Source organism: Synchiropus splendidus, chromosome 10 (assembly GCF_027744825.2).
Source record: "Synchiropus splendidus isolate RoL2022-P1 chromosome 10, RoL_Sspl_1.0, whole genome shotgun sequence".
In the NCBI taxonomy this organism is placed as follows: Eukaryota; Metazoa; Chordata; class Actinopteri; order Syngnathiformes; family Callionymidae; genus Synchiropus; species Synchiropus splendidus.
This window is the reverse complement of record NC_071343.1, coordinates 7,003,133-7,030,139: the sequence shown is the minus strand read 5'-3', so window position 1 is coordinate 7,030,139 and position 27,007 is coordinate 7,003,133. Positions and strand designations below refer to the sequence as shown.

At 40.2% G+C, this 27,007-nt stretch overlaps 1 protein-coding gene across 4 annotated transcripts in view; it reads right to left on the bottom strand.

Moving 5' to 3' along the window:
- The window catches only part of lrp1bb (low density lipoprotein receptor-related protein 1Bb), a 281,286-nt gene that overhangs the window by 10,676 nt on the left and 243,603 nt on the right, over positions 1–27,007 (bottom strand). For all 4 annotated transcript variants that reach the window (XM_053877208.1, XM_053877210.1, XM_053877209.1 and 1 more), the window contains 17 exons: positions 24,956–25,072; positions 24,044–24,150; positions 21,854–21,986; positions 20,375–20,481; positions 20,005–20,137; positions 18,083–18,205; positions 17,796–17,918; positions 15,238–15,375; positions 14,830–14,964; positions 13,996–14,115; positions 13,669–13,910; positions 13,381–13,604; positions 12,188–12,294; positions 9,658–9,774; positions 9,113–9,286; positions 7,106–7,231; positions 6,050–6,214 (listed from right to left, as the gene is read on the bottom strand). In XM_053877208.1, coding sequence (XP_053733183.1) covers positions 6,050–6,214; positions 7,106–7,231; positions 9,113–9,286; positions 9,658–9,774; positions 12,188–12,294; positions 13,381–13,604; positions 13,669–13,910; positions 13,996–14,115; positions 14,830–14,964; positions 15,238–15,375; positions 17,796–17,918; positions 18,083–18,205; positions 20,005–20,137; positions 20,375–20,481; positions 21,854–21,986; positions 24,044–24,150; positions 24,956–25,072 — 2,391 coding nt within the window. The remainder of the gene's footprint in view (positions 1–6,049; positions 6,215–7,105; positions 7,232–9,112; positions 9,287–9,657; positions 9,775–12,187; positions 12,295–13,380; positions 13,605–13,668; positions 13,911–13,995; positions 14,116–14,829; positions 14,965–15,237; positions 15,376–17,795; positions 17,919–18,082; positions 18,206–20,004; positions 20,138–20,374; positions 20,482–21,853; positions 21,987–24,043; positions 24,151–24,955; positions 25,073–27,007) is intronic.

Below are 27,007 nucleotides of genomic sequence, written 5' to 3'. Positions count from 1 at the left end.
AGGTTTATGTAAACTAACAATAAAAAGATTGGTGTGGTTTACATTTCATCAGATCTCAGATAGTCGGGTCCAAAGATGTGGGCCGTGGTAGCTAAAAGAGGTTTCTCCATACGTTTCTGTTCTCAGCCTGGGGACAGCAAAGTCACAACTAGATAAGTAACATAATTACATACCTTTTTGAGCATTTGAAATATCATTGAACCAAGCTTTTAGCCAAAGGGGAGTCTGGGCGTCAAACATGACAAATTGAACACCTTGTTTTTTCAGCAAGAAAGCCCTAAATTTCCAGTCGTCCCTGATCATAGGGCCATCATACTGGTTTCCATGATTTTTTTTTTTTAGATCAGATTCTCGTGATGTAGCTTTGACATTGCAGGTGCGAAATTCGTTTTCGGCTGAAATCTCGTGGTTATCCTGACACTCGCATTTGATCGGTCGATGCAGAACGGAAGGATGCTATTATTTAAGAGATGTCTGACACTGTTAACAGGAGGAAAACTTAAGTTTGTAAGTTTGAAACTTAGCCCTATAACCTGAGGAGTATCTTGGCGTCTTTGGTTGTAATAACTGTTGGTGAACCGGGGAAAAAGAAAGAATGAAAGAATAAAAAAAAAAGTCAGGGACTTTGGGTTTGCCTCGGAATTCTAGCTACAAGCCTCATTGATACTGAGACAGCAGGTTGCAGCAGTATTCCGAAACATTGTGACCAGTGGAGAAGCCAGCAAAAGTGGAGAAAGAAGTCAGTTGAGCTCATGTTGCAGGGTGGGTATTGGATCCAGATGGTGATCCAGAACACCAACAAATATTATCAGCTGTTCTTTGACTCATTACCGGCGCTTCCTGAAATGTTCATTTAAATCCATTGTAACTTTTGAAGTTATTTTGATGATTCAAACATCACAGAGTTTTCCGATTTCACTTCAGGTGACGAGGCTTATCATAAACTATTGAAATAAATGGTCTCTCAATGTAAACATTTCAAAGCTGATAAAGGAAGGATTCATTCTGCGACCATCATCTTTTCTTCCGGGAAACAGAACTGGAGTTATGCATCATGGTTTGGTGACACTAAGTGGCTAGCTGTCAAGCCACTGAGCGCTCGTCTTAACTCTGCTGACAAGGCACAACATCCCGGTACAAAAACATTTTTTCCAATAATACTGAAAATTTTTATTTATAAGGGACAATATTTCCCACTCATTTCTTATCTCACAGATTTTATCAGCAACTATGTCAAGGAAACTTGCCGCTGATTCTGAAGTAGCTCTATACTGTAAAAGCGCATTTATACTGTACAACTCCATGACCTGAGCATGTGTCAAACATTTTCAGAGAAGTTGCAGAACAGCAGAAAACTTTCTGGGCGCAGGCATGACAGCAGCCAGCCAATTTGCCCCGGATCCTGGTTCTCCATGTAGGTTAGAAATTACTACCTGATAATGTCACAGTCCTCCACCTCGACTTGTGACTGAGATAATCTGGGTTTAGCTGCTGGAATCCCTCGCCTTTCTAACAAGCAGAGCCGAGCCAAATCTGGGTTGTTATGGGGAATAACTCACAGAGCCAGACACTGAGCAGTGCAGGGTTATTGTAGACTGGTGTGGGGAAGTGGGCTTTGGAGTGTCCTCTCTTTGTAGATGTAAAATGTACTTTATCCAACCCCATATTCAGTCAGTTCAAAAGACAAATCTATGGAGCCCTGGAAGTGACATGCATGTGTTTATTTTTTTTGGAGGTGACATCCACGACTTTTTGTGCACATTTGCTTATTTTGTAAATATTTATTTTATACCTAGAGCTTTTATTTATGAGAGGTTTTATTTATCTTTTTATACTGCTCTTTTGCACTGACACTGGTGGTGTCTTAATCTCATTGTACATGCGTATAATGACAATAAAGGCGTTGTATTCTATTCTATTCTATTCTATCATATTTTTTAGCCCGAGATAACAGTTATCTCAAGATAATTTTTATCTCAAGACCTCACCTCCTGTAACCACTATGTCTCCCATGGCTTCGATAACAGTTTTTATCTCGGGATAATTTTTATCTTGAGAGACAAATTATCTCGAGATAATTTTTATCTCGGGATAATTTTTATCTCAAGAAACGACGACTTCCTGTAACCACTATGTCTCCCATGGCTTCGATAACAGTTTTCATCTCGGGAAAATTTTTATCATGAGAGACAAATTATCTCGAGATAATTTTTATCTCGAGATAATTTTTATCTCAAGAAACGACGACTTCCTGTAACCACTATGTCTCCCATGGCTTCGATAACAGTTTTCATCTCGGGAAAATTTTTATCATGAGAGACAAATTATCTCGAGATAATTTTTATCTCGGGATAATTTTTATCTCGAGATAATTTTTACGTCAAGATAATTTTATCTCGAGATAGAAGTAGAAGGCACTTGATCACTTGTGTTAAAAGCACACTGACTTGCAAACAGTGACTGACAACGTTGACCAACAGTTACGAAGCCATGGGAGACAGCATGCGCTGACATTTACAATTGTATCTTGAGATAAAAAATTTTCTCGAGTTAACTGTTATCTGGAGATAACTTTTATCTTGTGATAATTAGTGTCTCGAGATAATTTTTATCTCAAGAAACGAATACTTCCTGTAACCACTATGTCTTCCATGGCTTCGTAACTGTTCGTCAACGTTGTCATTCGCTGTCTGCAAGTCAGAATATTGCCGACGGCAAAGTCACTGCGCTTTTAACACTCTGATCAAGCGCCTTCTACTCAAAATAATACCACGTGGCATGCATGACTTTATTTTTTTTTCTCCCAAGATAACGGTTATCTCCAGATAATTTGTATCTAGAGATAATTTTTACCTCGAGATAATTTTTATCTCGAGATCATTTTTACCTCGAGATAGAAGTAGAAGGCACTTGATCAGAGTGTTAAAAGCGCACTGACTTGCAGACAGTGACTGACAATGTTGACGAACAGTTGCCATGGCAGACATAGTGGTTACAGGAGGACATATACACAATGGTGCCAGAGAGGCAGCTACGCATGCGCTGACATTTACGATTGTATCTTGAGATAAAAATTATCTCGAGACAACTGTTATGTGAAGATACGCATTATCACGGGATAAAAATGATCTTGAGATAATTGTTATCTTGGGCAAAAAAAAAAATAAAGTCATGCATGCCACATCCAAAAAAAAAACAAAAAAAACACATGCATGTAATTTCCAGGGCTCCGTACAAATCTTATCAAGTATTTTAGGTTAATTCTGTGGATGCACAGGAGCTCAACAATCTATCTTCAGATGGCAAGTGTGAAGCAAATGTTGCCAACATTAGTCTCCACGTCCAAAGATACCACTTGCACATCAGTCTCCGACTGGCTCTTTTATCTCTGCCGATAATGCTACACGGCTCCATTAGCGGCTCATTAGCATCAATGCAGATACACAGAAGCCCCTCAGGAAAAAAAAAGGCCGGTCGCATGAGTGACAGATTCACAATGACCTTTGCGCATGAAGCCACTTTGACGTCAACAAAGTGTGGATGAGAAACAAAACACCACAGCGGAAGTCGATTAGAAATCAAATAATGGGTCGAGAGCTCATGAGCTGTTCAGATCTCAGGCTCCACCGAGCGGCAGCACATTAGAACCAATGTTTAATGTGCCCCTACGTCGTTTAGCCGCTAAGTTTAGCTGCGACTTTATTTGAATGTTTAACTGGCTTCAGCAGAATAAATGGGGCTAATTTGCGCGGATGAAAGCAACGTGTATTTATGGAATACGAAGAAAGTCGAATCAAAACTCTTTTAACGCCGTGCTTAATGGAGGCACTTTGATAACGCTTTAGAAAAGAGAAAATTATTTCTATACTTCTGGCACCTAAAAGGTTTCTGAAGCCAATAAAAAAAAAAAGATTTCGGGAACTTTGATCATGATACACCCGCAATTCATGTGTGACATTCAGAACTGGGGAAATAAAAAACAAAAGTATACTGAGGGATTTCAATGAAAATATTAGGAATAAAGTGGAAGGAAAAATAAGTGTTTGGCTGATGAGTGTTTTTAGTTGCAAGGTTATAATAGTTGAAGAAAACTAATGAAAAAGCAGAAAACTGTAATAAATTGAAAGTTTTTCATAAAATGATTAACAGAAGCTGCATTGTTTGTTTACAAAACTAATCAAAACAAACTAAAATTATAGCAAAATTGTCCTTCATTTTTGTCTTACTTTATTTCCTAAAGAAGCATTTTGAGAATTGAGATTTAAAATCTTTATTTTGGCTCAGATGGTTTTATGATGTGGCGTGTCCAGTCCGTGACATCACTTGTGTTGAAGAGCTGAAGTGCCATCTTTCCAAACGTCATCATTCTTTACATGGCGTCATTTGTTGAGTTTTTATTGCTGTTTCTTTAGTTTTTATTGCTGTTGATTAGTGTTTTCAACCTTCAACATTACTTCAATACTCCATATCGAACAAAAAAAAAAACAAAAACAAAATAATTAAAACTAAAACTAAAAGCATTTTTCAAAAACTGAAACAAATAAAAAAAACTAAATAAAAAAACTAATAAAAACCAACAAAATTTGAAAGTCAAATACTCAAAACCAACTAATGAAAAACCCCAAACTACTACAACCTTGTTTAGCAGGTGGTGCTCTTAGTTTAAAAATGATATGTTTCATTGAAGTGGTTGTTCAAATCCAGAGATTTGAGAGCAGAGAGTGACATCTAGTGGGCTCTGAAAATGAGGACACTGTTTCATGAAGCCTCATCAAGCCATCCCTTATTTTGCAGGTGTTGTTGAACTGGATCCACAAATCATTTGGAGACAACATCTTGAGCAAAAGCCAGAGCTGTTCTTGCTTGAAATCAGGAGCATCTACAGTCTACAATGGGATTATTTATAGCGTCTGTTGAGAACTAAGTGGTGTCGCACCATCACGCCCAGACTTGCTGTCTAAAGGAATCGATCCTGTCTGTTTTACTGGATTCTTTTTGGCAACCGTAGCCTTTTGCTGACGCTGACGTTGTCGATCCACGGGAAAAAAAACTGCATTTTTTTCAATTTTAAATTAACATAAAGTATCGTGGCGCTCATTGATTTAGAAGGTAACATTTGCTGGCTGTAAAAGTGCAGACGAGTGAAGCTCTCTCTTCTAAAACACTGCCAGGTAAGAGGCAAATATTTATTTAAGTGACACCTTTCTGCTGTAAATGGTGTCACTTAAATAGAGAGTAAAATATGGAGATTTGATTTTCCAACTGGATCGTTGAAGAGTAATTGGTTTCAAGTAGAAAAAGCAGAGTCTGGTTCCATTTTTTTTTTTTTGGCCTCTTGATTCAATTCCACCACTGACATCAGCATATTCATTCTCTAAATTGCAGGATAGAACGGGACGTTCCACTGAACTTAAAAGCATGAAAAAAAGGGACCACGTTTTTTTTTTTTTTAAAGGTAGAAATTGTAGTCTCGTTCGACAGCAGCATCGATGATAAAAAAAGAAAAAAAAAAACTGCTCATCCGGCATATGTTGAGCCAAAAGCGAAGGAGGCGTGAAAGTTTTAAAGGAAGATGAATGTCACGCTGCACTTTGGTTGATGTTTGAGAGAGGAAGAGGCATCGAGGGAGGAAATGAAATAGCTCGGTCCACCTCAAACTTAATGGGAAGGGACTTTTTTTTTTTCTTTTTTTTAGACAAAATACCCTTTAAATGTTGGCGTATGTAAGAGGTGAAAGACGATCTGCAGAGTGTGGATGTAAACATGGAGACACTAATGAGTCTCTGAGGCCTGTATTGCTGTTGGGAAAGTAGAATATGACAAAATACAAGACAATATATTTCGGGAAGTTGGACTGAACATAGGAAGTTACAGTAAATGAGGACATAGAAAGGACAGGTGTGATTCATAGGGACGTGATAGACCAAGGCGGAGAACTGGGATATGCCGAAAAACACAAGACTATTTTAGGAATGACCTGAGAACGTCTCTCAGTTGGTTTGATATTGTTTTGAGTCGAAGTGGCTTTGTGGTGGAGCATCATTCTTACCTAAAGGTGAGCCAGTGCAAGTGCCTCCATTTATGCAGTAGTCAGCACAGTGGTTAACCTCGCACCGCTCCCCTGAGAAGTCCGGCCAGCAGTAGCATCTCCAGTCGCCTTTCTCGTTGGCCAAACAACGACCGCCGTTCTCACATGGCGGCCGGCACAATTCACCTTCATGACAAGAACAAAAATATCTTTCCATCTTTTCACAACTGCCCGATGAAGTGACACAATGGAATGACACCATATATAAAGTAGTCTATATGGATATTGGGATCATGTCTGGGAGCACAGCTTGGTTGACCTCAATGTCGTAAACTTGGATGGAATTTGGGAACGTGATCGTTCCCTGATAAAACTACTTCCCTCTTTTCACAAAACAAATCCACAGCGGAGCAGCAGAGAATGAGACTACAAGGTAAGGAGTGTCGAAAACATGTCGGGAGGGACCAACAATTATAGTTATGAGACACTCCATCCTCACTTGAGAAGGGTTCACTTGTTGGGACGGGAAGTTTGGACGGCAAACAAGTTTGGAAAAAATGCAGGGCTAACATAGATGCTAAAGGGAAAAATGCTTTTGTTTCAAGCTATAGTTTTCAATTGATATTGCAGTTAAAGCAGACGTTGCTTCTTGTGCTTGTAAGCAGCTCTACAGACACTGTTTCGTATTGTTAGAATGCCTCCATAGATGAGGATTTTTAGTGTAACTGTTTGACCAAAAGAGGAAAAAAAAAGAAGTTAAAAATGACTTTAAATGACTGTACATTCATCATTTACTTTAAGGTGAAATGTTTAGCCAAACAACACTCGCCAAGTGTCAATCTGACAACACCAGTCGGAAACATACAGGAAAATGGCGCTGACTTCAAGAGACTTTTGAGTCACGAAAGATTTGAATATTCTGAAAACATTGAAAAACACCGATTGCCCTGGGACGAAGGTTCCAAGCATCGATAATAAAATATCAATTCCAACCCTTGCACATATCCTATAAGCACCAATAACATCCGGAGTTGACTGGAGAGTGTGCGTGCACCCCTCGTATCTGCTTCTACCCACCTGAGATGTTGACATCGCTGCAGCTTCCGTTCACCAGGACCTTCCCCTCGGGACAGGTGCACCTGGCGCCCAGGGGGTTCAGCAAGCACATGAAGTCGCAGGACATTCTCAGGCAAGGATTAGAGGCTGCCGAGAAAAGTTTCAAATGAGTTTGTTTGTGAAAAGCGTGTTTGTTGAATACACTTAATGAAGTGCCTTCTCCTTCAGGCTCGTACTCATTAAATCATCAGGGATTGTAGAACATATAAATAAGCTCCTGTTGGTGCATTGATTAGTGAAGTGTCCTTCACGCTGCCACCTTTGGTTAGCAGACATTCGAATTGTGCCTCCTGATATTTGGCATTAGTCCCTCACTCTCACACCAGAGGGGATGTCAGCAGCAAGGAACCAGCTACTGACCAGCGTGACTGAACACACTTGTTCAGTCAGTCAAGGTGGCACATGAAAACTCCTTTTATAATGAAACATGGTCCTTTTTTTTTGGTAGACAAATATAAAAAACAAACAAACCACATATATATATGATTATTATTATTATTAAAACGTTTTTATACCTTGTATATATATATATATATACAAGGTATATACCTTATATATATATATATATATATATATATATATATATATATATATATATATGAGAAACAAAAAAAAAAACAAGGTATAAAAACGTTTTATTGGCCCCAAAAGACATTGGGGAAGAGGATATATATTGAAAAAGAAAGAAAATAATTCCCAATGGTCAAAACTAATTCATCCACTGCTACAAGGCAAATATGAAAAAAAAAAAAAAATGAGAAGAGACAAAATAATTGGATATATAACAGGAATATTTTCAACAATACAGACTTCTTGGAAACAATTTAATCAGAAATACATTAATTATTAAAATATTTAAAACATCTATTATGTCCTGCGTTTTTTATTTTTCGGCCTTAATGTCCTACACTGGTGTGAAGACTACTTGAGAATGATATATATGTATATATTCTTTAAAAAAGTTTCAACAACTAATAAGGTCATTTCAACTTCAACTTCAAGACTGGATATTTTTAACATATAAACTCTATAATAATGTTTATTGTATTTTTTATGACACTTTTCATTTCATGTTTCCAAAGCATTCTATAAAGATAAATATCAAGAAGACATCAATACACAATTTAATAAAACACAGATAAAAACCTGAAGAAATATTCAACTCCAATACATTTAACTGGAGCAAACCTGAGATTAAAATATATGTCATCGTAAAATAGATGAACACATGGTTTCAATTTTTGTTTGGAGGAAATTATAGGGAAACAAATGGGACAGAAACTGGTGCGGAAAATGAAGAAAAGTCGCTGCTGCTAATCTGTTTAAATGGTAATAAAGATTGTCTTAATTTAAATGTATTTACATTGAGCAGGAATGAGATTTGAATCCACCACATGTCCTAATTCATCATGCACCATGTAGCTATGAAGAAAGAAACGCAGCTCGAGCTGGACTTTTACAGCAAACATCAAGCGGTAATCTCATCACTTTTCGCTAGATGTGTTCGTGTTCTGCCCACACACTACAGAAACCGCAGCGGGTCTAATGAGTCTCCGGAGGACGAAACAGCTTCACTTTAAGAGAAGAAAAAAAAAAAAACTGACCAAGACTCGGTTGTCTGATGTTCCCTTTCCATTCACACCAGAGAAATAAGCAGAGCTGCTCAGATACGGCGCACAAAGGAATAGTGGGTGGAGGGACGGAGCTTATTGACTGACTGCCTCATGAAACAACTTTTTGAAAATCCCAACGATGAACACAACCTCAGTTGAGAAGAATTTCCCTGCATTAACTGGCTAATAGGGCAATTTGTCCGACGTGTACGTAGGCGAGCGTTAATACGAGGAAACAATTATTGGATTAGAAAACAACAAAAATCCATCGCGGAGTTTAACCAGATGAAAAATCTCACTGCGTTAGGTGCGTGCTCACCCAGGAGTACATCAAGTATGGAGGCAGTTGACTCACCATCTTGTTGTTTGAAGCGGTGGGAGATTAATACATTGGTTGGTTTCTCGACTCCCAAATTAAGGATTTCCACGGGCAGTTTTCCATATTTGTGAATCTTGAAGACTTCGTGTTTCAGTCCAGTTCCATAGATGAAGTCTTCGAAAATGTCAATTCTGTAGGGTTGGAAGATCCCTAGAGAGCCAGCGGACAAACGGTTAGCCACTTCAATGTTTGGAGTTTCACTGGACAAATTCATTCTTGCATTGCTATTGCTATTTCAAATGATATACACAATGACAAATATACTGAATATCAGGGTTCTTCCCAGCACTTTAGCAGCATGGCGGCCTCAAAATCTGCAGCATTTGTCATTATGAAAGGAATTGTGACTTGCAATGTCAGCGCTCCCTCCCTGTATATCGAGTGGGACTCCGCCTTTTAAGGGCTCAAGGACTGTTAAAGACGCACAACGCGCTCTCTCCCCTCAAACTGCAGCCTTTAGCTACCCAACTTCCATGTCGGAAAGACCCCCTACAATGGGAAAAAAATCCTGCCATCTTTACCGTGTCTCTCCCCAATGGTCACCATGGGGTCCGACCCGTCCAGCCTCATACTTCCGATGTGTGAGAGCTCAGGATCAGCCCAGTACAAGCGTTGGTTGAAGTAGTCAATAGCCAGACCTGATGGGACAGCAAGAAAAATGAAGCTTACAATTGAGATAAAGACCATCGGTGGCCCATCACAACCTTCCAGTCCAGGCCATTTAACTTCATCAGCAAATGCAACTCCTCTTCCTCCTTTGCCTCCCATAGCCACTATTCTTCGACGGTCGATACTGTTTTCTTGTAGCTTTCTCGTTTAATTGTGCACTGCATTCAAGACGCACACTTTATGTGTTGCCTACATAGCAATTCTGAACCTGGGTTTCGGTTAATCAAAGTCTGTCTGGAGAATTGAGCACCTCCCTGCAACGTTTAAATAGATCTGCACTTTTTTAACCACACATGATGGATTTCTATTCAGCGACCGAGACAAAGGATTGATTCCGGAACAGAGGAAGGCAGATGTTGCTCTTTAAATCCAGAGGGTGGACTGCGAGCATATGTACGACTTGTTAATATTCTTGTGTTGTTTCTCTCACCAAAGCTTTTGTCTGGACGGAAAAGTCCGACAGAAACACACACATTATCGCCCACACTTGACATGGCAGAACACGACGCTGTAATCCAACACCATGATTCATACCGTTTTAGTTTGGGTCAACTGAATGACCAAAGCGAAAGCCAGTTTATTGTAACCCGTTATATCATTTGAATAAATATGAATTGTATTCATGAAAAGTTGAATTAATGATTTCACTTTTAAATTAAATATTGGGAAATGTTGAATAAATTAACTTTCAACTGAGATGACTGAAGTTCCATCAATGAACATTTTTAAAAACTTATTCCAAGTCTGAGGCCATGGTTCTCGAGCGGAATAAAGTGGTTTGCTCTCTCCGGATCGGTGGAGAGTTCTTGCCCCAAGTGGTGGAGTTCAAGTATCTCGGGGTCTTGTTCTCGAGTGAGGGAAAAGGGGAGCGTGAGATTGATAGACAGGTTGGTGCAGCGGCAGCAGTGATGCGGTCGGTGTATCGGACCGTCGTGGTGAAGAGGGAGCTGAGTCACAAGACGAGCTCTCGATTTACCGATCGATCTACGTTCCCACCCTCACCTATGGTCACGAGCTTTGGGTCATGACCGAAAGGATGAGATCGCGGATACAAGCGGCTGAGATGAGTTTCCTCCGCAGGGTGGCTGGGCGCACCCTTAGAGATGGAGGAGTTCGGTCATCCGGAAGGAGCTCGGGGTGGAGCCGCTGCTCCTCCACATCAAGAGAAACCAGCTGAGGTGGCTCGGGCATCTGATCCGGATGCCCCCTGAACGCCTCCCTGGGGAGGTGTTCTGGGCATGTCCTACCGGGAGGAGACCCCGGGGAAGACCCAGGACTCGCTGGAGAGATGATGTCTCCGGTCTGGCCTGGGAACAACTCAGGATCCCCCGGGAAGAGCTGGAGGAGGTTCGCGCGGATCGGGAAGTTTGGGCTTCCTTGCTCCGAATGCTGCCTCCGCGACCCAACCCCGGATAAGAAGGTGAAGGTGAAGGTGAAGATAAAAACTTATTTTGAATCGGACATTCAGAAGAAAATGTGTCACAATGTTCTAAGAGAGGAGGTATGATGCTGTTTGAGGAAGTCCGCAGTATCTACGTAAGTATGTAAAGGTGGCGACGGAGAGGGGGAATCAAAGTTGCCGACAGAGAGGCAGGAGTCTCTATGGACTATGATGTTTGCTGATGGTACAGTGATTAGCAGTGAGAGTATAGGAGAAGCACCGAATGAAGTACAGAGGGGAGTGGAGGAGTGAACTGGAAAGAAAGTCATTAGGAGCAAGACACAATACAAACATGCAGAGTGGAAATGAAGGAGGAGAAGTGGTTAAAACAGATAGGTTCAATTATTGAAACACATATCGGGGAGGTGAAGAAGAGAGTGCAGGCAGGGTGGACCGGGACACGACCCCTGACGGGTAGGTACAGGGACACTTTGAAGGACAGTGTTGACACATGCTGTGAGAAGTAGAGCTGGAAGCGTGTGAGATGAAGATGCTCAGCTTTTCATTGAGGTTGGTGCGAAAAGACGACCTCAGAAATAAATGAATCAGAGGATGAAGTTAGGAAATAAAGTTAAGGTCGTCGAGAGACAGTGTTGGACAAAGAATGAGGTCCATTGCAGTTGTATAAAAGGACATGAAGAGGATAGGTGTGACTTGGGAAGGTGCACACGATAACTTAAGGTGCTGTGACACTGTTATACCCAAAGAGGTATATTCTGCATTGTACCATTCTGGGCTTCTAATAAAAGTAGAAAAGGTATCAAATAACTGCGATAAATGGCACACTATCTCCATTTACTCCTACAATGCAGGGGGTTTGGTTGTTCACACACACTATTTGAGGGGAAAAATACATAACTTCCTATTAGTACACCAAAGAAACACAAAGGAAGCAGTATTGCAGTATAAATAATTCATGAGCGGTAACATAAAATACCCACCGGTGGGTCTCCGTAGGTTTTTCTCCAGGAGGACTCGGCGCAAGGAGCCGTCCATGGCGGATTCCTCTATGTGAGAGTGATCACCGATAACACTCCAGTACATCATTCTGCAACACAGAGAGAGAAATACAATTCCCCAGTGATACCATCAGCTCATAAAACATTACAGACAGAACACGCATCGCTACAGATGCATGAATACATGGATAACACAATGTTGGCCATTTCACAGATGCTTCAACAATGTTTTTTTTTTTTGAATACATATCTAGAATCTGATGATTTTGCATCAAATGTCACAGATATAAAGAAGAAAGCACGTAATAAACTTGCATCAAATGTAGCTCAACACATCTACTGTATCAGTCGTTCTCAGTCAGGGCTCCCAACCACTAATCACTTTTTAGTAACACTCATTTACATAACTTGAATATAGAATGGGGAAAAAAAAAACATTTGCTTTGATCAATTTGCTTTACATTCCTTTTAAACTCACTGCCCTTCTGTGGGTCACTTTGAGACCCCTGCCCTACCTGGCCCTAATCCCATTTCCAACACTCCATGTTCCCCCAGAAGCATCCGCCTGCAGCTAATCCTCAGCCATTTATCCAACTCCAGTCCATGAGAGTGGTTCCACCAGGCATGCCGCAATGAGTCTCCACAACTATTCGCGACACGGCACAGCTCTTTGGCACGAAACCCTACTGTACACTTGAATGCCACACCATCAGTGTCAGGCGGACCAGTCTGCCAACTCCCAACACCATGATATGAAAGATCATTTTTTTAATGATCTTGCAACCCGCACTAAAAAAAATAAAAAAATATAATAAAATAAAAAACTGTGACACCCAGTCTCACACAGACCCATTCCACTCACATGACTAGAAACACTCTTGTCATTGCTACTGTCCACCTGCTCCTCTCAACCAAATTGCAGACTAGCACAGATGCAACATTTGTTTGGTCACAACTTGACAATCTACTATGGGTTTGGTGGGACATGCAGTTTTGTCTGGATGAGCTATACCAATTGTGATTATATTATTGACCCGTAGATGACTGGATCAGTCGTCGGCAGAAATCGGTACCTTGTGAGTTACCTGTTGGAAATACTCGTTGTAGACACTGGATAAACATTCCCCACAAATTTGCAAGTGAATGTCGGATTAAGATACGTATTGAGAACTTACCCTCTGGCTGGGTTGACAGCAATAGCATAAGGTTCCCCAGCTATGTCGGTAATCAGGCGTGTGCAGTTGGGCCCCTTCAGTTGCCCCACGTTGATGGAATATCGCAACTTAGTCCAATGCGCCGTGTAATAGCTGAACCAGTGCATCCGTGAGTGATCCGTCCAGTAAATATTCCCCGTAATCCAGTCAGCGGCGATATCCCTGGGCCGCCTGAAGTCCGAGCACTGTTACGAACAAGAGCGAGTCAGCACATGACCAAAGCACACGTTAAGCATGCGGACTACTCACAATGTTTTTTGCGTTTGTTTTAGTCTGACTCCGTTCAGGGATTTCTTTGTAAAAGATCCCTCCGGGATTAAACTGCGTCGCCCATATAAATCTTTGGTGGTGGAACAAACTGTCCATTCCGATGATGCGAGCATTGTCTTCGATGTGAATAAACAGTTTGTGTCCTTGACTCTGGTTAAATGGGTATGTGAAACTTTGAATTTCTGTATCATTGGCGATGTAGAGCACTCGCTCCTCCGGCCCTGAAAAATAAACCAAAGTTAACCGAAGAAGGTTCCAGCCAACAAAGACTCTGATTTCGGTCACTTGAAATGCTGCGATCAATACCTTTTGCAACACAGCTGCCATCCATCTCTTTGTAATTTCGGTCACATGTACACTTGAAAGATCCTTTTGTGTTCGCGCAGTAGTGAGGGCAGGCGTCAAACTGCAGGCACTCGTTTACCTCTGAAACAAAAGGCCACAGCAGGTTACAGTTTCAAATTGTCAAAACAATTACACAGAGAGAAAGCCAGTGTTTTTTCCTTTCAGATAACAAAAGCAAAAATGTTGCGTGACTAAAGGGAAAAACAAAAGAAAAAATAAATTTTGTTATTCACAGCTAAAGAGTAGATTTTAAATGTCAACCTAAAGTACAGTTAACATGAAATGTTTAGACATTTTTACAATTAAATAATAATAATAATAATAATAAAATAATACAAAATGCTGATCTATAAATAACTTTTCATTAATTCAATTCAAAAAAGATGAGTCTAATTGATTTTCATGACTTAGATCAGAGATTTCAGAACACGAAAGTGGGTCAGAAAGGCACTTTCATTCTGAAGGAAATTGATCTTTTATGGAGTCGTGTAAACAGCACGGCTTACCTAAAGCAAGTGACTCATCTCACTCGGTCTAAAGTAACAAATACTCAGAAACACTGACCTCCCTTCTTCTATAAACACTCTTAGCTCTGCAGACTGCATTTGTAGCACAACTAATGGCTCAGCCTCCATGAAGGAGAATTCTATTGAAAAGCTCACTTTGTTACTTTGCTGCAGGGAGAACTGATATCAAAGGCATCAATAAGAAGTTGTCATAACAATGCGTATTTGGGTGAAACCTTTTCAGGGGGCTCTGTATTCAGAAAAACATGATGTCTCAGAGGAAAGCTACCTTCACATTGTCCAGAGTGTTGGATCCTCTTGAAGCCAGGTTTGCACTGACAAACAGAGTTTGCCAAAGTCTGATTGCAAACTGCATCTTCTCCACATGGATTCATTTTCCTCCCGCATACATCTCCGCTGGAGACTAAAAAAAAAGAAGATGGAGACTTTGATTATCCTCTGGACCACTGCATCTTACACACCTGCTGTGTTTTCCTTTTGATGTGCACAAGTCAATAGGACACCCCTTCACTTCATTCTGTTCAACAAACACGGGCATCCATACATTAGCATAAACAACAAGACATCCCCTGAAAAACGAGAGATTGTTGAGCTTCCTGATGGTGACACGGCACCCTTTTCATCTCCCCCGAAAGCTTCTTTGATCTGTTTTCTGCTGAAGTCAACCGCTACTTACAGGACTTGCAGTCTTGTTCATCCGAGCCGTCCCCGCAGTCGTTGAAAAGGTCGCACTGCAGCTCCAGCGGGACGCAACGGCGGTTGTTGCAGGAGAACTCGGTCTTGCCACAAGGGCGAGGTCTTCCAGCTATCACTTCTGTTGGACAACACATTGGCAAATATGAAGGTGGGGGCAGGACGCTCTAAGATGCCTGGTTGTCTTTCATGCCATATATACTGTACCTACTAATACCATCACACATGGGATCAGTAGTTATATGTGCTACTTTATTTAGCCATTAGCTTCAGTTAGGGTGGCGGAATGTTTTTGATACATCATCCTAACGGACCCGACGCTACCAATCCGCCAATGGGAGATAAATGGATTCCGGAGACGAAGATAAAGGGAGGACATGGTGAATGAAAGAGTACCAACCCGGCAATGTATAATATTCCGAGCTGAGTTATTAAGGACAAAACACTTACTTGAAAACCATAATTCATTGCGGCAAAACGAAACGTATCCTTCTCTCATACTGTGCCAACTAGGAGGCACAGTAGGAGCCTACTTGAGGCCATTTGAACGGGTTATGTATCCTACAAAAAACGCCCATTCATTGGGGTGATTTTGTCGGTATGGGGTGCACCATGCAAGCGCAAAACAATAACTAAAATATCACAAAAGTTAGACATTTGGGGGCTTCAACCATTTATAAACAGTATAACTCTATGATGAACAATGATACTTCAGTAAACTCAGTTTCTTCCCAACACTTTAACAGCACTTTAGCAGGGTCCCCTAGTCCAAGATTTTGACTCCCTTAGCTGGGATTTCAGCTGTCGAGATGTAGCCTCTCTAACAGTCAAGAAGGACTACGTCTTTTAAGGTAGACTATTCAGAAGGACCTGGACTTGTCAAACTCTGAAATATTGCTAGAGAGGTTTTGTTCAAACTTAGATGCTGCTTTGATTTTGGTGGTGTTCTGTCAGCTTGTTTGGGTCGGCACATAGGCTAATGTATTCTGAATTCAGTTCAGTCTCGGCCTTGGTCTTTACTCAGCCTCACCCCTCTAAGGTGTTGGGCTTGACTCTCCCTCGGGTTAAGTGGTCTCGACTACATCACGGCTGCACATTTATATTTCATGTATTTCAACATGTATATAGCATTGGATGCATGGTAGAAAGTAGCAGTCCAAAGACACCTCACAGGCGATAGTGGTTTTATTCTCCCAAGTCCTTTAGTTCAAATCTAGCTCCCATTTGACAGGAAAGTTGTCATCCCTCTAAAGAAATATAGCTCGACATCCCGCCATAAGAGGGAAGGAGTGAACGATGAAAATGACCATTACTACTTAGTGATGGTGGATGGTGGAAATGATGGGATTAAGGTGAGATGGAGGGGACGGATGGAAGGTGGAGGCGTACAAAGGAGAGAGGTAATGGAGTGGAGTGCGAGATTGATGGTTGCATCAATATAACCGGAGAGGAAGATAAAGGGAGGACATGGTGAATGAAAGAGTGAAATATGAATGAAGTCATTTATCTGGTCATTTCCGTCCTGCTCTGCTCTGCTCACTAATTCCAAGATTTAGCAGAGGAAATGTGTCGAAGGACTTCTTATAAAAATACTTAAGCAAATATGGAAAGAAACAGGTGCAAATTCACGCTTTTTTCTGAGAAACGGAAGCAGCGAGTAAATGCCTCGGAGAGAATACTACACTGACACAACCACTGACTCAGAGCACTTAAACAGTGGCCGGAAATTCACCGTGGTTGCCTCCTCTACTTCAGTGAACGTCTGAAGAAGGAGGCCAACCTCATCTCGCACCTCCACTATTAGAAAAAGAAAAAATACATTTCTAAAACCTGTATTAAATCTGCTATTGATCTCGGTCGAAAGGTCGCCCTTGAGACTTGAACAAATCTGCCATTGAAGCTGCAGGTTCAGCCGTGAGAATACAGAGATACGCCACCTATTTGTCTCTCAAAATTGTTTCCCGGCTTCTAAATTGAGTGTATAGGCTTGGAGTGCGCACAAGAGCAGAAGGTGCTAAGACAAAATTGTATTCAGATATCGCCGATGTGTCACTGAGCAGTGAGAAACACTTGGTGACAGTGAATATGTACATCAGAAAGAGGGAAGAGACTTCATCCTTAAGAGGAGTTGTCCAGGCAACACATTCTAGCTCCTTAAGTATGACAACTTCAAGCAGACTTTTGTGTCCACTGTTGAGGCAGGAGTCTCTACTGACACACGTTGGCTTCTGGTTGACAAAAGCATTTTTTTATGTCCATTGGTGAAGATTTTTCCTCATTTCAGTCAAGCAATTTCCATGTCACATATGGTGCACTGAATATGGAAGGTATGGACATGAAGTATGACATTACAGCGTGACAACATGAAGCGAAGAAGAGCACAACAGTAAAATGGAATGGATTTTTAATACACATTTAAATCCTAAAAATCCCTCCATTTGAATAGCAGAGCCAGTTATTAAATATCCCTGCGCATGAAATGATTCTGCCCGGATGTTTTTCGCTCTGTGTGAATTGTTTATTGAAGCGTCCTTTGCTCACCGCACTCTTCTTCATCCGAGTTGTCACTGCAGTCATCCACTTTGTTGCACACTTGGTCGGTGCGCAGACACACGCGATTATTCCGGCATCGGAACGGCCTTGTGGGAGGGCATGGAAGTTGGGCTGCAGATGAAAAGGCACAAAGAGCTAATGGACGCGCCTATGACTTTCACCCACAAATAAAAACAAAACAACGGACTATTTTCTCCAGGGAAACGGAAGAGGAGAGAGGAGCTCGGAATGAAATATGGATCAAGAAACTTCAAACGAATAAGGATTCCACCCACCGCACATGTCTGCGTCTTCGTCGGAATTATCTCCACAGTCGTCTTTGCCGTCGCACAGCCACGTGTGGAGCTTGCATAGGGTGTTGTTGCAGATGAACTCATCCGCTCGGCAGAAAAAAGCACCTGCAAACATCGACAAGTTTTGGCTTTAATAACTACAGAATATGGTTTTAATTAGACAATGCATTGTGAAATAAACACTAGTGAGTTTATTGAGAGCAGTGTTAAATTAACAAGATCCCTGTTTACTTCTCGAAAATAGCATTGTTTATTTCAAACAGTGGTTCACAACTGGTCTGGCTTCGTCTCTCACCATCACTCTGAAAAGATACAGTAAGCCACGCAGCAAATAGAGAATATATTATATATTCCTACTTGGACAAAACAACAATTTTATTTCATTTCATTTCATTTTATTTTATTTTATTTTATTTTATTTTATTTTATTTTATTTTATTTTATTTTATTTTATTTTATTTTATTTTATTTTATTTTATTCCGAAACACTTTCCTAGTTGATGGGATCCCCACTGACCATGGCAATAAATTTGATTCTGATTCTGAAGACACGTGGACACTGAGACACGTCAAGTGCTTTATTTATCATGGACCCCGGAGACCGACCGTCCTCACCATCGCCAAGTTAGTTTCATGAGTCAGTCTCCATGCTGGACCCTGTTTTCAAAACTAGTTTTGAAGTGATCCACATGCAGTTTTAAGCAAGCTACACCACTGACCTTTCAAGATCTGTTTTCCTTCCGTTACGGTACATGTACATGCCCCAAACTGGATGTTGACACTGACAAGTGTTTATTGACTCTTTGAAAGACACTTTGACTACTGTGTGCAGTCTTGATAAATTGCTTCGAACGTTGTTAGCATGAACAAGCAGGAGCAGTCGAATACCTCTAAATGGGACTTCAAAAGATTCATTTTGAATCTACAGTCACGTCAATCAATCCTGTTGTAGATTATATTTAATTTTGACAGAGGACATATTAAAGTTTAGAAATTCCTGGTGCACGTCATAATATAATGTGAAGTCATCAGCAAAACGTCCATGCTGAAGGACACAAAATAAGAATACAGGGATGGATGAAAAAAATTAGTTTGAAAAGTCGAGGACAGAAAAACAATGGTTTTTCTCTTCACTGGAGCACTTCCACCCTGATTTTTCAGATCATGCAGACACATTTTTTTTCTTTTTTTATCATTATGAAGTCAAATATTAAAACAAGATTAATGACAATTCATGAATTAGAAAGCAAAAAAAAATATTTTTTTTTTTTTAAATATATATTTTTTTGTTGAGTGCCAGAATAAAAATGGATCTTCATTATTTTATTATATGTTGTTATTTTATGTTGAATTATGTTGAGTTATGAGTCACTTGCAATGGAAGGTTGCACAGATTTTTTGGGGGTTTATTGGTTCAGACATCTTTTTCAGTTGGAAATTTGTAATTTCATATAGGAAGAATTCAGTTGTACAGCAAGCATCGACTGTTCACAATATAGGAGTAAATGCATTCCTGTTAAAACAATAATATACTTGACATTTGAGGGATAAAAGCTGTTTCTTCAAGACAATGTGAATTTTCCAATGACGGCTGTCAATCTAAAAATAAATCAGTCAATAAATAAAAACACATTTTTAATATTTTCTTCTTTGTAAAATGTTCATATGTGTGTGACCTTAATCGCATTTAAAATACCATTACATCACAAAAAATATTCACTTCACTGTTCACTTTAATCTGATAACAATTTATTTAAAATGAAATGAATCAAATATATTTTGTTCCACAGCAAAGAAAACACAGCCTCCATCTTGTAAGTGTGAGCTAAGAAACAGCTGCGGGGAATATTTTTAACCTTGAGAGACGCAGGACACGACAACACGTGCCGCATCATCACACCTACCCGGGTGGCAGTTTTCCTCATCGCTGTGGTCCATGCAGTCTAAGACTCCGTCACAGCGCCAGCGCCGAGGGATGCAGTGGGCCCGGTTCAGACAGAGAAACTCATCCTCCCTGCACTCCTTCACGCAACCGATCTGTCATCACAGGAAAGCCATAAATCAACAACACGTCCCTTCAAGTGATGTTGTCAGCTGCGATCAGAAGGAGTCGACTACAGTGAAGGATGCCTGCATTAACCTCAGAATGTTCCGCGGCCTGACAAGGAAGTTCTTGTTGCGAAACTGTCCTACTTAAAAGTTAAGACTACTTTGGGGAACTGGGAGGAAATTGTTGAAGCAGATCAAGAATCCGGAATAATACGAAAAGTGCACCTCGTCTGAACCGTCCAGGCAGTTGTCATGTCCATCACAGCGCAGACTGGCAGACACACATCCTCCGCTGGCACACACGTACTCGTTCAGCGAGCATGAAGGAGCAACTGGAAATAAACATTAGATGATCATCAAAGCGAAAAAAAGGGATTAAAACCAGCCGCAAACACAAACGTTTCAGTGCCACTGCTGTTTATAAACTGAGGAATTGAGTTTCTGGCAGCATTTCATGAGTGAAAAAAACATATAATATTGAAATACTGCATGCTGAATAAAGATATATTTTGAAGAATGAAGCAAGTGTCTTCATGTGACATAGAATTTAGTTAATTCATGGTGAAATTTTCCTCAATTTCTCAATTATTAGTTTGAAGCCAAGGGGATTCTGAAACACAACATGTACCGTCTCCTTTAAATCTCTTCTAAAACTCACTTTTATATGCTTGCATTTATGTATTATTCTCCTAAAATCCCTGCATTCTAACTCAGTGTCTAGCCATCCACCCTTCTAGTCACTCTTTATTCTTCATTGTTCTGCTTGCAAAGCGCTTGGAGAGCAGTGTTTTAAAAAGTGTCAAGTAAGGCTTTATATTATCACCAGAGTAGGTTTTGAGACATAGATTATAGATTTACCCAAGAGTGGCGAACAAAAAAATTAATAAAATTGAAAGTTGGGAAAAATAAAAATAAATCAATGAGGAATTATTGTAAAACATGTAAATAATTTAAGTCAGTAGTCTTATCGAATGAAGAATACAGTATGATTTATTTATTTATTCCATCTGAATAAAATATAAATATGTGACCAATTGCTGTCATAACTGCAAGTACAGTGAAAATAATTTCCGAAGAAAAAGCTCCTTTTCTGTATCATGAAAAAAACATTTAAGATTCTGAAATATATTTTTTCTTCACTTATTTTGCCATTGAAATGTTATTTTCAGTGTTGAAAAATAAACAAAATAAAATGAGATTTTTGTCTGTTAATACATTTTCATGATCATTAATTTAAAAAAATGATTTTTTTTTTTTGGGGGTTGCTAACAAGGTTGCTAGTGATGGGCTGATGAGGCTTCATAAAACTCATTTCCGAGCTCAGTAGGTGGCGCTCTCGCTTTTAAAACAATGAGCGTTTTCACTGAAATGGTTGTTGATATCCAGAGATTTTAATAGAGAGAGTGCCATCTAGTGGGCTCAGAAAATTGGGGCACTGTTTCATGAAGCCTCAGCCCATCACTTGTTCCGACACCATTTGAATGCAGCAACTGACAACCTCACTGAAAACCGAGAGACTTCAACATGAATTTCACATCGCACTGGTGGGTGGAGATCAGTGCTTTTCTAGTTTTGCAACTCAACTTTGACACTTGTTTTTGGCTAATTTGAAGCCTCATGAATTCAGAGGTTATTATTTTCAAGTGCTTATCAACTGAAAGCTGTTTTCTCAAATATCCTGAAGATTTAAAAATCATTCTCTACCTGTCTCCTGGCAGTTTTTCTCATCCTCCCCCATCTTGCAATCCTCTTGGCCGTCGCACAACCACTTTTGCGAGATGCAAAGGTTGTTGTGACACCGAAACTGGTCATCAGCACAGTGCGCCTCACAGCCTTTCTGTAGTTTAACATGAAGACAGCTAAGTGTCAGTACAGTGCACTGACAAATACAGTTTGGCAAAAGAAAAGTGACACAAATGAACTATGAATACACCAGTTTATCTGAATAGAAATAACACGACAGCAAGGCACAACACAGGCACAATTTCACTTTAATTTGATGTGTTGTCTCTCATGTTTCTTGAGCATTGAAGCACAAACAACTCAGACCTAAACAGACAGTTATATTTCTTATACATAATTTAAAGCAAAATGATCATAAGTTCAATTTGAAGTCAATCTTAAAACATCCTTCCATGAATACATGCATACAATTTAACAACCATTTAGCGCAACTGCCTCTTCAAAAGAGCACAAGGGTTTGAAGATTGATGGCATAACAATCACCCACATATTTTGGGCGGCATATTGTTTTGAAAAAAAAATGAAAAGAAATAAATAACAGTGTACTTTGCTGACCGAGACAGTTGGCACCAGGGAATCAAATGAGAGAGAGGTTGACTCAGGTCGAGTGCTTCGGTGAGCAGAAATCAAGAAAAGTCTTGTTGAGCTTAGTCATGAATTCAAAAGAATAATTTATCATAATAAAAGGACTCTGTCCTTGAACAAGAAGTGCATCCATAACAAAAGAGTATCAACCTGAAATTGACTGTTAACATGAAATTGCATAATTCATCGCATTTTTTTAACATATACTTGTAGTGCACATTCAGGGGGGAAATGAATTCAAATGTAATAGGTGTTTTAGAATGAATTATTGAAATCCAAATGTAATCCAAATGAAGAAGTAAAGCAAAAAGTTAAGTTCTGTTAGTTGATAAAATCATCTGTAGGATAACATGAAGAAAGAGGTGACAAATTTGGGATGATATTTCTGCTCACTTATATTAGAACGCCAGGTGCTCTAAAATTCATAAATAAATAAATATGGGAATAAAGGTTTTTTCACCTTTATTCCCATATTTATTTATTAATAAATATGGGAATAAACAAGAAAAGTACAAGTTGTGTTAAAGTTGAGAGTCATGACTGGCTTTAGCTTTTTGGCTTCTGTCAACTAAAGACTGAACGTTGTGAGTTGGAGAGGCCAAGTTAGCATGAGTTGTGAGTCAGCTTTTTCCAAGCTGCTTCTGAGTGCAACTTCCATTTCTTACTTTGTCTTTATTTTGGCACTTTAAATCTGCATCTCCAGCACCAGAAATATAGAAAACAGGTTAGAGATTTGGCATTGTCTGTGTTCCTGTGAGCAAACTGACTTGAAAAGTATTGGTGAAATATTCAGGAAATGTTGACAAAACGGACAAGGAAAAAATTGGTTGGGTTTTAGTGGTGTTCCAGAGTGTGGATGTGACTTTAGGAAGGTTTTAAGGACCTTCACTTCTTCCACTCTTCTCACGGGGCAAGCGCATATCAGAACAAACAGGGAACTGTCATGTCACTTGAGTTGAGGGAAGGCATATTAACCAGTAAGCAACAATTTATAATTCATATCCAGAAATTAAAGCTTTTGTTTAGAGTCAACTCACCGCGAATACACTCATAAAAAATACGTTTTACTTGTGGTAGTGTGTTTCCTAATCTTAAGGTGAGGAATGTTTTGGAGTCATTGATTCACATTTATATTATTATGATCTACAATGTAAAGTACACAGGTATATTACTTAGAGTGATATTTAAATGAACAAATAAATAAATCTGGGCTCTGTTATCGAGCTTTGAAAAAGACAACATCTCCTTTGGTCCAGAAAACTATGAACCAATCACAGGCCTGCTCAGTGAGGGGGCGTGGTTTTGTGACCTCGGTGTGTTCCAAACTTGTTTTCCGTTACTTCACATACTCAAAGCAGTTTCAAGCCGTATTCTAGCGGCAGCTACAACAGCATCACGGCAAAGGAAGAAGAAGACAGAATCCTAGAATCGGAGTCCAAAAAAGCATCAGAGCAGAAGGAGCCAAAATGCAGATAAACATTGCCTTCCGAAAAGGAAGAAGAACTTCGGGATAGTCTCGGTCTGAAACTGGCTTGTAAAGCACGGTACCAACCTCCGGCGACTCACCTCATCAGAATTATCCAAACAGTCGTAATCTCCATCGCATCGGAATCTAGAGGAGATGCAGTCTCCATTAGCACAGGCAAAGTCCTTGTGGTTACAGGTGACTGGCTCTGAGTCAAGACAAACACAAAGGTCGGGCCAAGGTAAATACTTTTCCACAACACCATCCCGTCAAATCCCCACCCGCGATCGCCAAACAGCCGCGAGCGGGAACAAACAACATTGAAAACGGTTACAAGCATTTCGTGTTAAAAAGACGAGACGAGTGACTGTTTAGGATGTAAATACATTCAGTTCCACAGCAGAGGCGTCAACATACTCTCTGTAGCCAAAACTCATGTTACTGCCACTTAGTGCAAGTTTGTCCCCAAGGACACCATTAGGAAGCAGCTAAACAGCTGCATCAGATCTTCTGTCTGCGCTCTTCCCTCATTAATATGGACTGTTAGCTCACTCTGAGTTTGTGATATTAGCTTTTCTTAGGGGTTCACAGTCGGCAATGAAGGCAAACATTACACTCTTTATTTGCAAGTAATGTTATTGCAATAAAAATACAAAAAAGGAACGGCAGCTGTGGGTTTCGTTTCTCAACCCATGGCTGCAGGGAACGAACCCTTATTTAGCTGGTGGTTGTGTGCATCCAAAGTCTTCGCGTCACGTGGAATATCAAGGGCGGTTTTTGAGGACGATGTCAGGAAAAGGAGCTTTGTTACACATGCCAGCCAAATTCACTGCCTCAAGATCACCCTTGTGTGAAGTCTCACAATATTTTCAGATGAAAAACAACAGCATGAGGAGCAGTCAGGTCTCTTCAGAGAAGACCAATTCTTCACTGCTGAAGTGTGTGGATAGTGTCAGTTGTGTGTATAAATGAACAAACTGAGCTGACAGGAATTGAGGGAGTCAGATACTCACTGCAGTTCTGCTCATCCGAGTTGTCTCCACAGTCATTCTGGCTGTCACACCTCCAGTGGTCTGGGATGCAGTTGTTATTCTCGCAGCGGTATTCATGAGGTCCACAGGTCTTTTCATCTTTTTCATCAGGAGCAAACAAACACAAAGATGAAAATGGCTTCAAAGAGCATGAATATTAATGGCGCGCTCGCTATCATTTTTTCGGGTGTAATCATCGTTTCCTCAGGGTTTCCCTGAGCAAGTCTGACACAGAGTTCAAAAAACAGTATGCTCACCGGAGGCTAACACCGCGCAAGATGAAATACCTGACTGCGCTAGCAATCATCCTCAACAGGACTGGTGACAAGAAGTTCGGATGAAATTGACTTTCCGGGAAATGAAACATCTGACTTGACTTTTCGAACAGGGGATACTGAAAACTTTGCGCTGGGTTTCCTTTGACTTATTTCTTTCTTTATTTAGAGAAAGTGACATAAGTACTGTAGACGTCAAAGAGTTGACGTTTGAAGCATTGGGTTTAAAAACATATTTAAAGATTTGGAGAGAATTTAAGTTGGAATTTTCAACCGCAGAAGAGGCGGCCTCAGCCACTGGGACACCCTGGACATTTAGTCAGACTAATCCCGTAATTTCCAGACTATAGAGCACAGCAGAATATTAGCCGCACCAACTAAATTTAAAAAGGAAAATAGATCTTGTTCACATGAGCAGCACTAGTCTATAAGCTGCGGGTGCAGTGGTGCTGTCTACGCCGTAGAAAGGTCAGTGGCACATGAGGATCACTGCTAAACTAGTTTTGAAAACAGGGTCCAGCATCAAGACTGACTCATGAAACAAACTTGGAAAAGTCATGAAGTCATTGAATCATGAACTCTTCACATCTTCTATTTATGTTAAAACACTCAAACAGCACAGTTTTCGCCCGCGTGTCTGAAGTTCCGACACCACAGCCGGTCTCAGCTGCTGCTTCTTGTCTCTAGTCCTCCAGGAGATCGGCACTGTGGGCAGAGCTGCGGACACGCGGGCGGAAACAGCGAATTTTCAATGCGTTGAGGCCTGTGACTTTTGTTTAATGTGACAAGGCTCAATATTTTAGCAGCATGACGCCCTTTAGCTTGTAAAAGTCCATGTGTCAGTTCCACGAGAATATATCAATATATCATATATCAGACCACGAGAAAAAAAACGGCAGCATTAAAGGTTACATATACTGGACTAAAAATATATTTTAAAAAAATAAAAAAAAACATATAATAATAAATAAATATTACACTCCCCACCTTCCGTGAAGTTCGGTAGACCAAAGGTACATGTTGGGGGGGACTTCCAAGACAAGTGCTGAGTGCTATGATTCCCAGAAACAGAGACTAAAGCGGCTGCTCTCCGGTGGTTTGGAGCGGCACATAAAACAACAGCCTCAGTATAAACTTGAATAGCCTGAATCCTCAACCTGTGGGGTTCATAATTTATGGTTGTTCATGAGCAGCTGAACAGCAGGGCGCATGCGAAATACTGTATAAGCTATGTTGCTGTTTGCTATTAATATGCAAAGATGCGTTTGTTCTCAGAAAGCAATTAAATATTTAAAAGTAACCCAAAAATGCCTTAAGCTAAATGCATTTTCTTATATATTTATTTGTTTTCAGTGTATAAGTATCACTGGTTAGTGAGGCAGAATTGTTGTCATAAACAGATAAAAAAAAAAAAAAAAAAAAAATTCAATTGACAAAACTGTTTAAAGCCCTGACACATTCAATACATATTTCATTGTGAAAAATTCAATTATTGAATCACTTGTAGGGAGCTCAGATACGTGCGATAGATTCGCAGTCTTACAACTCAAGCACGTTTGGACACATCGCAATTCACAAAATATTCAAACTGATGTTTAACTGGGTTGTTTTCATTTTAACAACCCGATCCAACACAAGCGCTACAGTGTTAAACTCTCGGATTTAAACTGGTCTGTTTATTCGCATGAAAGCAACGGTTGTTTGATATTTACTCCAGAAATATTCACTTTGAAAAGCTTTTTGAAAATGTGTTTTGTGT